Genomic DNA, 17,068 nt, shown 5'->3' on the forward strand with positions numbered 1-17,068 from the left:
TTACATTTTGTAGACAGTTCTGCAGCAGTGGTGGGCTATAGACCCATAAACACTCTGATATACAGGTGAGGGCAGCACAGCACATCCTATATAGAGTTAGACACAGACTGGCACATGATACAATGCTAAGCAGGGGGACATGCCTGGGTATCCTTACAAAGCTGACAAGTTAGAAGGGGATTCATTATTAGTGGATCTCCCTTCTAAAGCATAAGCATCCAGAGACCCGAGCTGCACCAACTTACTCCATAGTAAAATACAGATGGATTAGGATAGACTGAAGAATACAAGCAGTAATGAGGCACACTGATTGTTAACCATTATGGGAAGCAACAGACAGAATGTACAGCTGAAATAATCCCTGTAAAGGAATACAGTGAAGTATACTGACAATGAAATGGATACTAAACCCAATTTTTTTTTCTTTTGCGGTTCAGATAGATCATTCAATGTTAAGCAACTTTCTAATTTACTCCTTAATTTTTCTCTATTCTCTTGCTATCTTTATTTAAAAAGCAGGAATGTAAAGCTTAGGAGCCGGCCAATTTTAGGTTCAACACCCTAGGATAGCGCTTGCTTATTGGTGGCTACATTTAGCCACCAATAAACAAGCATAACCCAGGTTCCGTACCAAAAAAGGGCCGGCTCCTAAGCTTTACATTCCTACTTTTAAAATAAAAGATAGCAAGAGAAAGAAGAAAAATTGATAATAGGAGTAAATTAGAAAGTTGCATAAAAATGGCATGCTCTATCTGAATCATTAAATAAATAAATTTGGGTTTAGTATCCCTTTAAGTGCTAAAAACTGTACCAAAACAGAAAAGGCTAGTAAAAACACCTCTTTCACTTTACCCTTCTTGCTTAGAGCCGGCAAAGAGAATGACTGGGGGTGGAGTTAAGGGGGAGCTATATAGACAGCTCTGCTGTGGTGCTCTCTTTGCCACTTCCTGTTAGGAAGAATAATATTCCACAAGTAAGGATGAATCCGTGGACTCGGTACATCATGCAAAAGAAAGGTAAATAATTTATCCCCAATTTGAGAAAAGTGTTGATGTGATCAGTGTCTCACCACCTTGACCAGTGCTAAGAGTTTCTCCCAACACGCACAGATGGTTACAGCACCACAGGAACAAAAAAAAGAAAGACAGGAAGTGTCTCTATCATAGCACCTCTATCAACTACGAGTAGTCTAGCACTTAAGACTATATCTCACTCATAGAGGCAAAAAACATAATTTATGTTAGAACTTACCTGATAAATTAATTTCTTTCATATTGGAAAAAGTGTATGAGCTAGTGACATATGGGATATACAATCCTACCAGGAGGGGCAAAGTTTCCCAAACCTCAAAATGCCTATAAATACACCCCTCACCACACCCACAATTCAGTTTAACGAATAGCCAAGCAGTGGGGTGATAAAGAAAGGAGTAGAAAGCATCAACAAAAGAAATTTGGAAATAATTGTGCTTAATACAAAAAATCATAACCACCATAAAAAGGGTGGGCCTCATGGACTCTTGCCAATATGAAAGAAATGAATTTATCAGGTAAGTTCTTACATAAATTATGTTTTCTTTCATGTAATTGGCAAGAGTCCATGAGCTAGTGACATATGGGATATCAATACCCAAGATGTGGAGTCTTCCACTCAAGAGTCACTAGAGAGGGAGGGACTAAAACAAAAACAGCCATATTCCGCTGAGAAAATAATCCACAACCCAAAAATAAGTTTATTTTCACTTTTGAAAGAAAAAAACTTAAATCAAAAAGCAGAAGAATCAAACTGAAACCACTACCTGAAGAACTTTTCTACCAAAAACTGCTTCCGAAGAAGCAAATACATCAAAATGGTAGAATTTAGTAAATGTATGCAAAGAGGACCAAGTGGCTGCTTTGCAAATCTGATCGACTGAAGCTTCATTCTTAAAAGCCATTGAAGTAGAGACTGATCTAGTAGAATGAGCTGTAATTCTCTGAGGCGGGGTTTGACCCGACTCCAAATAAGCTTAATGAATCAAAAGTTTCAACCAAGAAGCCAAGGAAACAGCAGAATCTTTCTGACCTTTCCTAGGACCAGAAAATAAAACAAATAGACTAAAAGTCTTCCTGAAATTTTTAGTAGCTTCCACATAATATTTCAAAGCTCTTACCACATCCAAAGAATGTAAGGATCTCTCCAAAGAATTCTTAGGATTAGGACATGAAGGGACAACAATTTCTCTACTAATGTTGTTAGAATTCACAACCTTAGGTAAAAATTGAAAAGAAGTCCGCAAAACTGCCTTATACTGATGAAAAATCAGAAAAGGAGACTCACATGAAAGAGCAGATAGCTCAGAAACTCTTCTAGCAGAAGAGATAGCCAAAAGGAACAACACTTTCCAGGAAAGTAGTTTAATGTCCAAAGAATGCATAGGTTCAAATGGAGGAGCCTGCAAAGCCCTCAGAACCAAATTAAGACTCCAAGGAGGAGAAATTGACTTAATGACAGGCATAATACGAACTAAAGCCTGTACAAAACAGTGTATATCAGGAAGTATAGCAATTGTTCTGTGAAATAAAACAGAAAGAGCAGAGATTTGTCCTTTCAAGGAACTTGCAGACAAACCCTTATCCAGACCATCCTGAAGAAACTGCAAAATTCTAGGAATTCTAAAAGAATGCCAGGAGAATTTATGAGAAGAACACCATGAAATGTAAGCCTTCCAAACTCTATAATAAATCTTCCTAGAGACAGATTTACGAGCTTGTAACATAGTATTAATCACTGAATCAGAGAAACCTCTACGACTTAGAACTAAGCGTTCAATTTCCATACCTTCAAATTTAATGATTTGAGATCCTGATGGAAAAACAGACCTTGAGATAGTAGGTCCGGCCGTAACGTATCTTCTTGATAAAGGCCTGACTAGGCTGAAACGCATAGAAATTTGCTCATAACTTGTGAAATTAAGTAGTAGGTAAGGTGGTTGAGACCAACTCTAATTCACAGAGTTGTTTTTTCCTGGAAATTCCATCATACCCATGATCTACTTTCTTCTGTCCAGCACTGGAATTTGAATAATATGGACACTGTTACAAACTTCACTTGCAATACAACTGCTTGACTTACATATGCAGTAGGTGCTGTGCATTGAGCCTCTTTAATATATGAATTGACTCTATATGCGTAATTCCCACCCATGACCCACATTTGTTAAAAGCAGTCTGATTCATTTTTACTTCAAAGAAACAAAGTCTGTCGTTGCTTATCATTACTCCTGCACTTTGACCTCCTGACCGGAACCGGTCCACAGCACTGGACATCCCGCAAATACGGCTGTGAATGTGTCTTTGAAATTTAACTCACAGTCATTGGATACAAGCCAGAAGATTCTTGCAAGTTTTTCGCTGTTTTAAAAACAACGCAGAGGGAATTTTCCAAGTCATACCTGCATTCATATAAACAGCTGGATTAGACACTCTAATCACTGGCCTGATTGTGAAAGGACGGTAACATTGACTCTGTTTAAATTTTAACATTGTGTTACTTTTGCAACATATTATTTTTATAGTTACTTACAGCACTACACACTGATGTTTTATATTTTATGTTGATTCTTATCCTATTTTAATTGTACTATTTTACTTTGTAACAGATGCCGGCATCGCTTATTGTAATACAATTATAAACAAATATAAACTTTTTTATTATACTCTTGTGTAATCCACATTCCTTATATAGTTCTTTACCTCTCATATGCTGTTTTGTACAGCACGTTCCCATATCCCCTTGTTCTTTTTCTATTTTGGTTTGATGTTAGGAGGTACACTTACCTTTTGGGAACAGCATTTGAGATTTGAGCGTTGTATCTTATACCTACCCTGTTGTTTTCACATATAGCAGATAGCCAAACCAGTACTAAAACAGTTCTTTAGTAGAGGTAATGGTAAATTTGAGAGTATATCGTCGATCTGAAAAGGGAGGTAGGAGATGAATCTCTACGACCGATAACAGAGAACCCATAAAAAAGACCCCCGTTAGGGAAATCATTGTATTCAATAGGTGATACTCCCTTCACGTCCCTCTGACATTCACTGTACTCTGAGAGGAATCGGGCTTCAACAATGCTGAGAAGCGCATATCAACGTAGAAATCTTAGCACAAACTTACTTCACCACCTCCATAGGAGGCAAAGTTTGTAAAACCGAATTGTGGGTGTGGTGAGGGGTGTATTTATAGGCATTTTGAGGTTTGGGATACTTTGCCCCTCCTGGTAGGATTGTATATCCCATATGTCACTAGCTCATGGTCTCTTGCCAATTACATGAAAGAAAAATGACTGAGGATTCAGGGTAAGTGGGAGGGATTTAAGCTCCGGCATGCTGGGTTTTTTTGTGTTCGCCTAGACGGATTGGAGAGTAACTCCCACACGTCATGTCTTGTGTACTCTCACCAGCAGATGAAAGAAAGAAATAATAAAAATGTAACAAACTTGTTTGACTACTCACAAGGTTTATTGTTTTTAATACATTTCTTGCAAGTTATCTATATTTTGGTATCCTGGTGTGCTGCAAAAGCAGAGCTGTACCGAATATTGTTGAATAAAACCCTGAATTGTACTAAATATACTGTGAGAAGAGGCGTAACTACATGGATCTCAGAGGGCACAATTGAGACAGGGCCTGCACCCTCTGGGGGCCCATCTGGCTTTTTAGTTTTGTTACAGGGGGCCTTGGCAGCACCTACATCATGTTGGGCCCCTCGTACTTCTGCAAACTGACACCTGCCAACATATTTGTACAAGGCGGCTGCACAAGTGCACATATTATGGTATGGACTAACCAAAGGGAAGAACAACTCACAATCACTATAGCTCCTTTGTGTCAGCTAGCTCAGCTTCTGCGGATTTCAAACAGCAAGAAAGAGCAATGCTGAAATAAGCTGCCCTATAGCAGGCTTTACTCTCAGGTCCAGTACAGTTTAGGTACTCCCCTGCTGCTTTTGACTAATTTTACACTTTGTATTCTTTATATTTTTATATTAGGAGACAGAGGAAGTGTTGTGATGTTTCACTTCCCCCAACCCCACATACATTACACTGGACAAACCTGTTGTAAGGGAATTGAGTACACAAAATATATTTGCATCTATGAAAACCAAAGTAAAGTGTCCCCCCCCCACAAAGCTTACACCTGCAGAGAATGAATCCTGCTCACCCACACTGCCACGTGACATGCTCACAGGAGCTTAAGTTGCATTTTGCTGTAAGCAGGAGCCCCTGCAGAGAAGGTCAGCTAGAGAATGCTTTTACTTAATCATGTTTCTTATAAAAGCAAAGATATTTTTCATGTGTCAGATTGAATTTAAATCCAGAGGCTCCTGAGCCAGATTATGTACATTCTTATTATAAAAGCTTCCCTCCTGTGAAGTGAAAAGTGTAATTAATTTGTTGGGGGAAATAAAATGCAATGAGTTTTAATGAGAAACGCGCATGTCAAGTTTACATAGTTTTGTTGTCCCAGACTGAGACACAAAGTACTGATAGGATGAAATTACAAACAGCTTAAAATGCATGGAACATACCTGTAGTATTACATTTCCACTTCTCAAGAGATAGGATGGCGCGGGCTGGAGCTAGGAAAGCAAACGCGCTTGCCTGGAATAAGGGTAACCTGAAATAACAAGCCAAGGTAAATAAAGGTACGGACATTTGAAAAACTGTGATATTTGCACCATCAGGTTACAGTAGTGTCTGCCTGATAAACCGCAGTGATGGACTCTCTGGCAAAGCTGGCAGCTGCCGAGGGGGTACAATGACATAGATTGGACCAAGTGATAAAGCCTTGATTGCTAATTCCCATCATTTTATGTTTTGTGCTCCACATACTTGATTGCTAATCAGCAACAGTGATAACAGTGGTGGGTGATTTGTAGCCTCTTCATAAAAGAACATTAACACTCTGATAATATATGACTTTTTTTTTTTTAGATTAAAAGGGACACTGAACCCAAATTTTTTCTTTCATGGTTCAGATAGAGCATGAAATTTTAAGCAACTTTCTAATTTACTCTGATTATCAATTTTTCTTCGTTCTCTTGCTATCTTTATTTAAAAAGCAGGAATGTGATGCATAGGAGCCCATTTTTGGTTGAGAACCTGGGTTATGCTTGCTTATTGGTGGGTAGATGTAAGCCTCCATTAAGCAAGCACTATCTATGGTGCTGAACCTAAAAAGGCTGGCTGCTAAAATTTACATTCCTGCTTTTAAAATACAGATAGCAAGAGAATGAAGAAAAATTGATAATAGGAGTAAATTAGAAAGTTGTTTAAAATTTCATGCTCTATCTGAATCATGAAATAAAAAATTTTGGTTCAGTGTCCCTTTAACATATCAGTAGGATTAGAAAGTTTTAAGAACAGGATGACAACTTGTTTTCTGCTTTTGACAATGACAAAACTACCTCAACCACATGCCTTGTTTGGAGGATTCAATCTGGACATGTTAAAGGGATAGGAAAGTCAAAATTTAATTTGCATGATTCGGAATGAGCAATTCATTTTATGACACTTTTACATTAACTTCTATTTTCAAATGTGCTTCGTTGTCTTGGTACCCCTTGTTGAAAAATAATACGCACATATCCTACACTAGTGTGAGTTAGTTGCTAATTGGTGCCTGCAAACATTTGTCTCCTGTGATTGGCTAACTAGATGAGTTCCTCTAGTTGCCAGTAGTGCAATGGTGTTCATTCAGCAAAGGCTAACAAAAGAATGAAGCAAATTTGATAATAGAAGTAAATTGGAAAATTGTTTAAAAATGTATGTTCTATCCAAATCATGAATTAAAATTTTTGTGTCTCCTTTAATGAGGTGGGGGAAAGGTTAGCCACGGTCATGAGCGCCGCCTTGTTATAGCCAAGTTAAAAAAAAGCCTGCCTTCCTATCTGATCTCTCATGCGCAGAGTATTTAGTGTCCCTTTAATAGCTTTTTCACATTATCCAGTTGAGTCATTAGGGGATAATAAGGATTTACCTAAACAAACTAAACTTATCCAACACTATAAACAAAATGATGTCAAAGCCTTTAAGTCTCAATGCAACAAACACGGATTATGTACAACAAATATTTCATAACCTCCGTTAGGTTAATTCAACATGTGTCATCTTCTATCCTCTATCCAGAGAGGATGCAGCTCACCTGCACCCAAAGGTCGTCTGCAGCAAGGTAGTGATTCCAACACAAAAGAAAATGGTCCCAATAAGTTGGCTGGTGGCCCATTGGTCAAATCCGACGCACATGGCTTCAGCAAGCAAAAATGGCACTGCCACTGTCCCACTGAAGCATGTCAAGTAGTGCTGATGGGAGAAAGAGTGGTAGCACCTTTTAAGAAACAGACTAGCTAGCAATAATACATCTGAATATCATCATCATTTGTGCCCTGAGACAGTTTATTTTTAGAAGGAAATAACTGAAGTAAAACAAAACAAAAAAAAACCATGGTTTCTAATATGATGTTACAAAAAACAAAAACAAATTATACAAAGAATGAACGTGAAAAAAAAGCTGTTTAGTGAGAGTGAACCCTAAAATGTTAACAAATGTACAATGATGGCACTAAACATAGTGGAACTTAGATAAACAGTACAGTTATAACCATTTAAATATTTTAAAATTCAATAAAAGTCTGCCATTACCTAAGAAGTGACCAGTGGGAGAGTAATCCCTACACTAGAGCAAATATTAACCTTACAGGCTAACTGATTTACCCTTTCACTGCCGGGAATTTAAGTTAAGTGTGTGTGCAGCTGCAATATGACCTAATTGTCAAAATCCAAATAGTCATGAATGTCTGCTATTTCTGAACAAAGAGAAGCTTTTACAACCATTTGTCTTATGACTGCAGTAGTGTGTAAATTTCAGCCAAATAGTGGCAAATATAGCAAAATGGTCCTAAATCAATGACTTGGTGCTCGATTTCTGTGTAAATGGAATGAAAGCAAAAACACTAAATATTTTCTAGAACTTTGTCAAAGTTTTTCTCTGAAATTCTCTGTATTGTAGGGGTTAAAGTAAGATCCAGGCTGACAATGCCACCTATCCTGAACGGAGCATGGCTGGTGATTGATAGCTATGCACATATAATGCAAAAACGGCTTAATGGATGTGTCTTGCTAACCTAAACTATGTATTTAACCAATTTGTAGATTAAAAGAAAGAGTGAAGTTTTGAGTAGTTGGTTTTCTGTTCAGTATCATGCCTCTGTAATTGGAGGAATGACAATGATTAAAGGGACATGAAACCCAAAATTTTTCTTTCAGGATTTGGATAGAGAATATAATTTTAAACAACTTTCTAATTTACTTCTATTATCTAATTTGTTTCATTCTCTTGGTATCATTTGTTGAAGGAGCAGCAATGCACTACTGGTTTCAAACTCAACAAATGAGTGAGCCAATGACAATTGGTATATATATTCAGCCACCAATCAGCAGCTAGAACCTATGTTCTCTGCTGCTCCTGAGCTTGCCTAGATAAACCTTTCAGCAAAGGACAACAAGAGAAGGAAGGAAATTAAATATTATAAGTAAATTGGAAAGTTGTTTAAAATTGTATTCTCTATCTGAATCATGAAAGAAATTTTTTGGGTTTCATGTCCCTTTAATGAGTCCAGATGGTGTATGCAGAACCCCATCCCACAAATAATTAAAATAAATATATATATATATATATATATATATATATATATATATATATATATATATATATATATATATATAGATAGGATATAAAATAAAGTATCCTTACCTGTAATCCCAGGAAGATGCAGAGATACCAAGGAGGAACATCTTCCACTGTATAGATCATGTCCATCCGCTGCCTGTCTAAGCTTCCAGTGCTATCAAGGGTGTCTGCTAAAGAGGTCTGCAATGAAACATATAAAGAATCAAGGAACAAAAACATACTCTATCTTTCTTTGAAAGGACAGTAAAGTAAAAATTAAACTTGAATGAATTGTATATAGCACAACATGTTTAAAAACCTTCAAATTTAAAGTGAAATCCTTTGTGAGCTCAGGGGCATGCACCGTCTGGCAACAGTGTTTGCAACAATGTTTGTAGCAATGTTATACATAGTTGCAAATACTACTGTCAGACTGCTTAAAACATGTCCACGCTCCTAAGTTCCTATCAGCTTATCTGTTTACTCTTCAACAAAGGATACAAAAAAACAAAGATCATTTGATAACAGACATACATTGGAAAGTTGTTTAAAATTGCACACTATCTAAATCATGAAAGTTTAAATTTGACTTTACTATCATATTTCTCATACTTTAACATCCCTGACCTTAAAGGGACACGGTACACTAGATTTTTCTTTGCATAAATGTTTTGTAGATGATCTATTTATATATCCCATCCGGGAGTGTTTTTGTTTTTTTTAACAAAATATAGTACTGCTTATTTTTTAATAACATTGTGCTGATTTTCAGACTCCTAACCAAGCCCCAAAGTATCAGATGTAGACTTAAGTCTACAGACTCCTGTTTGTGTAATAGGTCTTTTCATATGCAGGAGAGTGGAAAGGGTCAGCTCTTCCTGCTTTCTCAGACCCTTTCAGTGGGTGTCACAGCCTAACTTCATCAACAGTGCTAAACTTGGAACTTCTAAGGAAGTTTTTAGAAGGTTTTATACTGTTATATGACTATTTGTGTATACTGTCCCTTTAAGAGTCATTCAGTACATGCTCAAAAGACACATTCATAACACATGACTGAAGACTGTCTCTTGGTTTTTCAAGACTTCTAAACCTTTAATAGCTTAAACCATGCATATAATTTCTGCATCTATTGCTTTGACATATTAAACTAATAGAAAAAGGAAAGGTTTATACTGCATATGCAATGTGATGTATTTGGTACTGCTGGGTTTCTACAACTTGATGTAAGCACAAACTTTCCAGAAATCATTAAAACCCAATCATCTTCCGGCTTTAGTTCACCTATAAGCAATCCAGAATCTATGTGAAAGGAAGGTTTTTTTCTTCAAACATTAATCTATGACACAGCCAAAGTATGAAACATAAGAAAAGATGTATTAGAGCAGGACTACAAGTATGTTTATACCTAAATATTGGTCAAAATAGATTATATACAAATATAAAAGTGTATAAGCTACTTATGTTGTAAAAGTCGCCAAAACCAATCTACATGAAACGGGTGAAGTTCAATACCTTCTTGCCTAAGTCTAAGGAAGAGAGGATAATCTGGCCATGCCCAGTTTTCTTTCATACAGGTGGTGAGAGCCCACGTTCCATTACTCCTGGGAATTACTCTTCCTAACACTAAGAGGAAGCAAAAATTCTCAAACCCCCTCCCACCTCACCAGTACCTCAGTCTTTACTTTGCCACCGCTGGAGGTGGTCAAAGAATGAAGATGTGCATTTGATTCTTCAGAGAGAGAGGGGTTCTCAGATCGAGTTAAGACCCATTTCCCCTCAGAGTTTGTCAGAGGGATGTATCTGCAGTATTGGAAGTGACATTTCACCGGTAGTGATTTAGTCACAAGCCTTGCCATGGAGGTTGCAGGGACTTGTTCCAGTTCCTCTTGTTATATTTCAATACTGGTCTTGGCTTCCTATTGGTTTCCTCCAGTAGCAGAGGGTCCTTGGGTAAGTACTATATTTTTATTCATTCAGCACTCTGTAAGCTGTTTAGGATATCACTATATATTTTATCGCATATTTTCACACAGTTCAGCATTTTTACACTCATATTGTGATGCTAGTTTTTTGCGCGTACATATTTTTTGACACACACCGGCCTTCAGGTCTGTGTGCATCTGCATGATACTCTGCCTACCTTTTGGCGCCCCTTTTTCTATTCTATATGACGTACGTCTGATGCGCACCTCACTTTACAAGTGTGTTGTCTGGATGGAAGATATCTTGCTTTGTGTTCCTCCTTATCTTATTTTTTTTTAGGATAAAGTTGTGTTTTCAAACGTTATTACTTGGAATTTTGTTGTTCCTTCCTGTCTTAAAGTGAATGTAAAGCTAAATGAATGAGTGTCCGGTTTTTAAAAATACTATTAAAAACAGGGGCACTTTCATTTATTAAACTTTACAATGCAGCATTCTTTTTTAAATGCTTACCCTTTTCCTTAGGAAACCTAGACTGGCCATCGTCCGCCCGCAGCTCCTTTGTACTTACAACAGCAATGACAAAACCGGCTTCCTCCGAAAGTTGCGTGGCCTCACGAGATGGATGCTCCGGGGTGCATGCCATAATTGGAGGAAGCCGGTTTCGTTATTGCTGAGGTAAGTACAGAGGAACTGCGGGCAGAGTATCGCCGGTCTGGGTTCTATAAAGAAAAAGGCATTTTAAAAAACGCTGCAATGTAAAGTTTAATGAATTAAAGTGCCCCTGTTTTTAACAGTATTTTTAAAAACCGGGCACTCATTCATTCAACTTTACATTCACTTTAATCCTTTAATTATTCAGAATGATCTCTTCATGTTTTGGATTCTGTTAGAGCTTTGTAGTGTTGTGTAGTCAATACTAAGTTTTTCAGACAAACTAAGTTTGATCGTTCCTTTTGCTGGTTCTATGAAAGGGCAGAAACTTTCTGTTTCTTTGGCTTCTTGGTTGAAGTTTCTGTTTTACATAGCTTTCTTGGAAGCAGGTCTGCCTCTATCTAGATGGTTTTCTGCTCATTCTTTCAGACCAGTTATTCAATATTTGTGGTGGTGGTGGGGGGGGGGTTATCAATGTATCAATGGACCAGATTTGCAAGGCAGCTATTTGGTCTTCTTTGCATATTTTTTCTACTATTCTGATGTCTTTACTTCTTTTGAGGCAGCCTTTGGTAGGATATCCTTCGGGCAGTTGTCTTAAGTTGATTTATTTTTTCCTGATGTTATTTTTAGTTGCCTTTTTTGAGGCTCTATTGGGGTTGTGGATTTAGTTTCTCAGTGAAAAAATATGTTTTTTAGATCCCACCCTTTTCTGTTATTACTTGGGTAATAGTTCCCAGAAGTAAAGGATAGAGGACTCTCACTACCTATATGAAATAAAACAATTTATGCTTACCTGATCAATTAATTTCTTTCTTGGTGATAAGAGTCCATGAGACCCTACCCTGTTTTTTTCTGGGTTGATTTTTTTTCCTTCTCCTATTCTGTTGTCTTATTACTTTTCCTTCCTCTTTGTGCTGAGCTATACATTAGACTGGGGGTACTTGTGAGGTCGGAGGGGTTTTAGAGAGTTTTCTGGGTTTGGAAATCTTTGCCTCCTCCTAGTGGTAGGGAAGAGTAATTCCAAGGAGTAATGGATCGTGGACTCTCACCACCATAAAATAAATTAATTTATCAGGTAAGCATAAATGATGTTTCCCACCACCACTGAGATGGTATAATTAATAAAGTCGTCTAAAATTGCAAATCTTCACATGACAATGAAAAGAGAGAATGCCACCCTGTGATTATTTGCAACTGTAAGTCTATGGTTGAGCAAACAGCAAGGCCAAGTTACTCCTTAAAAAAAAAAAAAAAAAAAAAAAAAAGGAATAATTCCAACTGGCTTAATATTTCTTAAGCCTACAGTGCCCTTATGAACCCTGAATGGATGCCAAAAAGTAATCAATATTTATTTTCACAGTAGCTTTCAAATAAAACATAACACTATGTAGAATACTGTTCTTAGGAACCAGGTATATAGAACCATCTTAGAAAAAAAACATAATTTATGCTTACCTGATAAATTTATTTCTCTTGTAGTGTGTTCAGTCCACGGGTCATCCATTACTTATGGGATATATTTTCCTTCCCAACAGGAAGTTGCAAGAGGATCACCCAAGCAGAGCTGCTATATAGCTCCTCCCCTCAAATGTCATATCCAGTCATTCGACCGAAACAAGACGAGAAAGGAGAAACTATAAGGTGCAGTGGTGACTGGAGTTATAATTTTAAAATTTAGAACCTGCCTGAAAAAGACAGGGCGGGCCGTGGACTGAACACACTACAAGAGAAATAAATTTATCAGGTAAGCATAAATTATGTTTTCTCTTGTTAAGTGTGTTCAGTCCAAGGGTCATCCATTACTTATGGGATACCAATACCAAAGCTAAGTACACGGATGATGGGAGGGACAAGGCAGGAACATTAAACAGAAGGAACCACTGCCTGTAGAACCTTTCTCCCAAAACCAGCCTCCGAAGAAGCGAAAGTGTCAAATTTGTAAAATTTGGAAAAAGTATGAAGTGAAGACCAAGTTGCAGCCTTGCAAATCTGTTCAACAGAGGCCTCATTCTTAAAAGCCCAGGTGGAAGCCACAGCTCTGGTGGAATGAGCTGTAATTCTTTCAGGAGGCTGCTGTCCAGCAGTCTCATAGGCTAAATGTATTATGCTACGAAGCCAAAAAGAGAGAGAGGTAGCCGAAGCCTTTTGACCTCTCCTCTGTCCAGAGTAAACGACAAACAGAGAAGAAGTTTGTCTAAAATCTTTAGTTGCCTGTCAGTAGAACTTCAGAGCACGGACCACGTCTAGATTATGCAAAAGACGTTCCTTCTTTGAAGAAGGATTAGGACATAATGATGGAACAACAATCTCTTGATTGATATTCCTGTTAGAAACAACCTTAGGTAAAAACACAGGTTTAGTACGCTAACTACCTTGTCTGAATGAAAGATCAGATAAGGAGAATCACAATGTAAGGCAGATAACTCAGAGACTCTTCGAGCCGAGGAAATAGCCATCAAAAACAAAAAGCTTAATATCAATGGAATGAAGGGCTTCAAACGGAACACCCTGAAGAACTTTAAGAACCAAGTTTAAGCTCCACGGAGGAGCAACAGCTTTAAACACAGGCTTAATTCTAGCCAAAGCCTGACAAAAGGCCTGGACGTCTGGATGCTCTGCCAGACGTTTGTGTAAAAGAATAGACAGAGCTGAAATCTGTCCCTTTAGCGAACACGCGGATAAACCCTTTTCTAAACCCTCTTGTAGAAAAGCTAATATCCTAGGAATCCTAACCTTACTCCATGAGTAACTCTTGGATTCGCACCAATATAAATATTTACGCCATATCTTATGATAAATTTTTCTTGTCACAGGTTTCCGAGCCTGTATTAATGTATCAATAACCGAATCCGAAAACCCACAATTTGATAGAATCAAGCGTTCAATTTCCAGGCAGTCAGCCTCAGAGAAATTAGGTTTGGATGGTTGAAAGGACCTGAATTAGAAGGTCCTGCCTCAGAGGAAGAGACCATGGTGGACAGGACGACATGTCCACTAGGTCTGCATACCAGGTCCTGCGTGGCCACGCAGGCGCTATCAGAATTACCGATGCCCTCTCCTGTTTGATCCTGGCAATCAGCCGAGGTAGCAACGGAAATGGTGGAAACACATAAGCTATGTTGAAAACCCAAGGGGCTGCTAATGCATCTACCTGCACCGCTCCCGGGTCCCTGGACCTGGATCCGTAACAAGGAAGCTTCGCGTTCTGGCGAGATGCCATGAGATCCAGATCCGGTTTGCCCCAACGACGAATCAGTTGAGCAAATACCTCCGGGTGAAGTTCCCACTCTCCCGGATGAAAAGTCTGGCGACTTAGGAAATCCGCCTCCCAGTTCTCTACGCCTGGGATGTGAATCGCTGACAGGTGGCAAGAGTGAGACTCTGCCCAGCGAATTATCTTCGAGACTTCCAACATCGCTAGGGAACTCCTGGTTCCCCCTTGATGATTGATGTAAGCCACAGTCGTGATATTGTCCGACTGAAATCTGATGAACCTCAGCTTTGCTGAGGCCAAGCTAGAAGAGCATTGAATATTGCGCTTAATTCTAGAATGTTTATTGGGAGGAGTTTCTCCTCCTGAGTCCACAATCCCTGAGCCTTCAGGGAATTCCAGACTGCTCCCCAGCCTAGAAGGCTGGCATCCGTTGTTAGAATCGTCCAATCTGGCCTGCGAAAGGTCATTCCTTTGGACAGATGAACCGGTGACAACCACCAGAGAAGCGAATCTCTGGTCTCCTGGTCCAGATTTAGAAAAGGGGACATATCTGAGTAATCCCCGTTCCATTGACTGAGCATGCATAGTTGCAGCGGTCTGAGATGCAGGCGCGCAAATGGCACTATGTCCATTGCCGCGACCATTAAGCCGATTACCTCCATGCACTGAGCTACTGATGGGCTTGGAACGGAATGAAGGACACGGCAAGCATTGAGAATCTTTGATAACCTGGACTCCGTCAGGTAAATCTTCATCTCTACAGAATCTATAAGAGTCCCTAGAAAAGGAACCCTTGTGAGTGGTAACAGAACTCTTTTCCACGTTCACTTTCCACCCATGCGACCTCAGAAATGCTAGAACTATCTCTGTATGAGACTTTGCATTCTGAAAACTTGACGCTTGTATCAGAATGTCGTCTAGGTACGGAGCCACCGCTATGCCTCGTGGTCTTAGTACCGCCAGAAGTGAGCCCAGAACCTTCGTAAAAATTCTCGGGGCCGTGGCTAACCCGAAGGGAAGAGCCACAAACTGGTAATGCCTGACTAGAAAGGCAAACCTCAGGTACCGATAATGATCTTTGTGAATCGGTATATGAAGGTAAGCATCCTTTAAGTCCACCGTGGTCATATATTGACCCTCTTGGATCATGGGTAGGATGGTTCGAATGGTTTCCATCTTGAACGATGGTACCCTTAGGAATTTGTTTAAGATCTTTAAGTCCAAGATTGGTCTGAAGGTTCCCTCTTTTTTGGGAACCACAAATAGATTTGAGTAAAATCCTTGTCCCTGTTCCGATCGCGGAACTGAGTGGATCACCCCCATGATTAAGAGGTCTTGTACACATTGTAGAAATGCCTCTCTCTTTACTAGGTTTGTCGATAACCTCGAAAGATGGAACCTCCCTTGTGGAGGAGAGGTTTTGAAATCCAGAAGGTATCCCTGAGATATAATCTTTAACGTCCAGGGATCCTGCAAATCTCTTGCCCAAGCCTGGGCAAAGAGAGAAAGTCTGCCCCCCACTAAATCCGTCTCTGGATAGGGGGCCCTGACTTCATGCTGTCTTAGGGGCGGGAGTAGGCTTTCTGGCCTGCTTGCCCTTGTTCCATGACTGGTTGCCTTTCCAACCTTGTCTGTAACGAGCAGTAGTTCCTTCCTGTTTTGGAGCGGAGGAAGTTGATGCTACTCCTGCCTTGAAGTTACGAAAGGCACGAAAATTAGACTGTTTGGCCTTTGGTTTGGCCCTGTCCTGAGGAAGGGCGTGGCCCTTACCTCCCGTAATGTCAGCAATAATTTCCTTCAAGCCGGGCCCGAATAAGGTCTGCCCTTTGAAAGGAATGTTAAGTAGTTTAGACTTGGAAGTTATATCCGCTGACCAGGATTTAAGCCAGAGCGCTATGCGCGCCTGTATGGCGAATCCGGAATTTTTAGCCGTAAGTTTGGTTAGATGTACTACGGCATCTGAAACAAACGCATTAGCTTGCTTAAGGGTTCTAACTTTGCTCAAGGCCTCATCCAACGGCTCTGTGCGAATCGCCTCTTCCAGAGACTCAAACCAGAATGCTGCTGCAGCCGTGACAGGCGCAATGCATGCAAGAGGCTGCAATATAAAACCCTGTTGAACAAACATTTTCTTAAGATAACCCTCTAATTTTTTATCCATTGGATCTGAGAAAGCACAGCTATCCTCCACCGGGATAGTGGTACGCTTGGCTAACGTAGAAACTGCTCCCTCCACCTTAGGGACCGTCTGCCATAAGTCTCGTGTGGTGGCGTCTATAGGGAACATTTTTCTAAATATCGGGGGAGGGGAAAAAGGCACACCGGGTCTATCCCACTCCTTACTTATAATTTCTGTAAGTCTTTTTGGTATAGGAAAAACGTCAGTACACACCGGTACCGCATAGTATCTATCCAACCTACACAATTTCTCTGGAATTGCCACCGTGTCGCAATCATTCAGAGCCGCTAATACCTCCCCTATTAACACACAGAGGTTCTCAAGCTTAAATTTAAAATTTGAAATTTCTGAATCCGGTCTCCCCGGATCAGAACCGTCACCGACAGAATG

The 17,068-nt window shown here is 39.4% G+C and overlaps 1 protein-coding gene across 3 annotated transcripts in view; it reads right to left on the bottom strand.

Annotated features, from left to right (window-relative positions):
• The window catches only part of SLC23A2 (solute carrier family 23 member 2), a 363,505-nt gene that overhangs the window by 61,639 nt on the left and 284,798 nt on the right, over nucleotides 1-17,068 (bottom strand). For all 3 annotated transcript variants that reach the window (XM_053718194.1, XM_053718196.1, XM_053718195.1), the window contains 3 exons: nucleotides 8,793-8,909; nucleotides 7,185-7,342; nucleotides 5,569-5,657 (listed from right to left, as the gene is read on the bottom strand). In XM_053718194.1, the coding sequence (XP_053574169.1) occupies nucleotides 5,569-5,657; nucleotides 7,185-7,342; nucleotides 8,793-8,909 (364 nt within the window). The remainder of the gene's footprint in view (nucleotides 1-5,568; nucleotides 5,658-7,184; nucleotides 7,343-8,792; nucleotides 8,910-17,068) is intronic.

Source organism: Bombina bombina, chromosome 6 (assembly GCF_027579735.1).
Source record: "Bombina bombina isolate aBomBom1 chromosome 6, aBomBom1.pri, whole genome shotgun sequence".
NCBI lineage: Eukaryota > Metazoa > Chordata > Amphibia > Anura > Bombinatoridae > Bombina > Bombina bombina.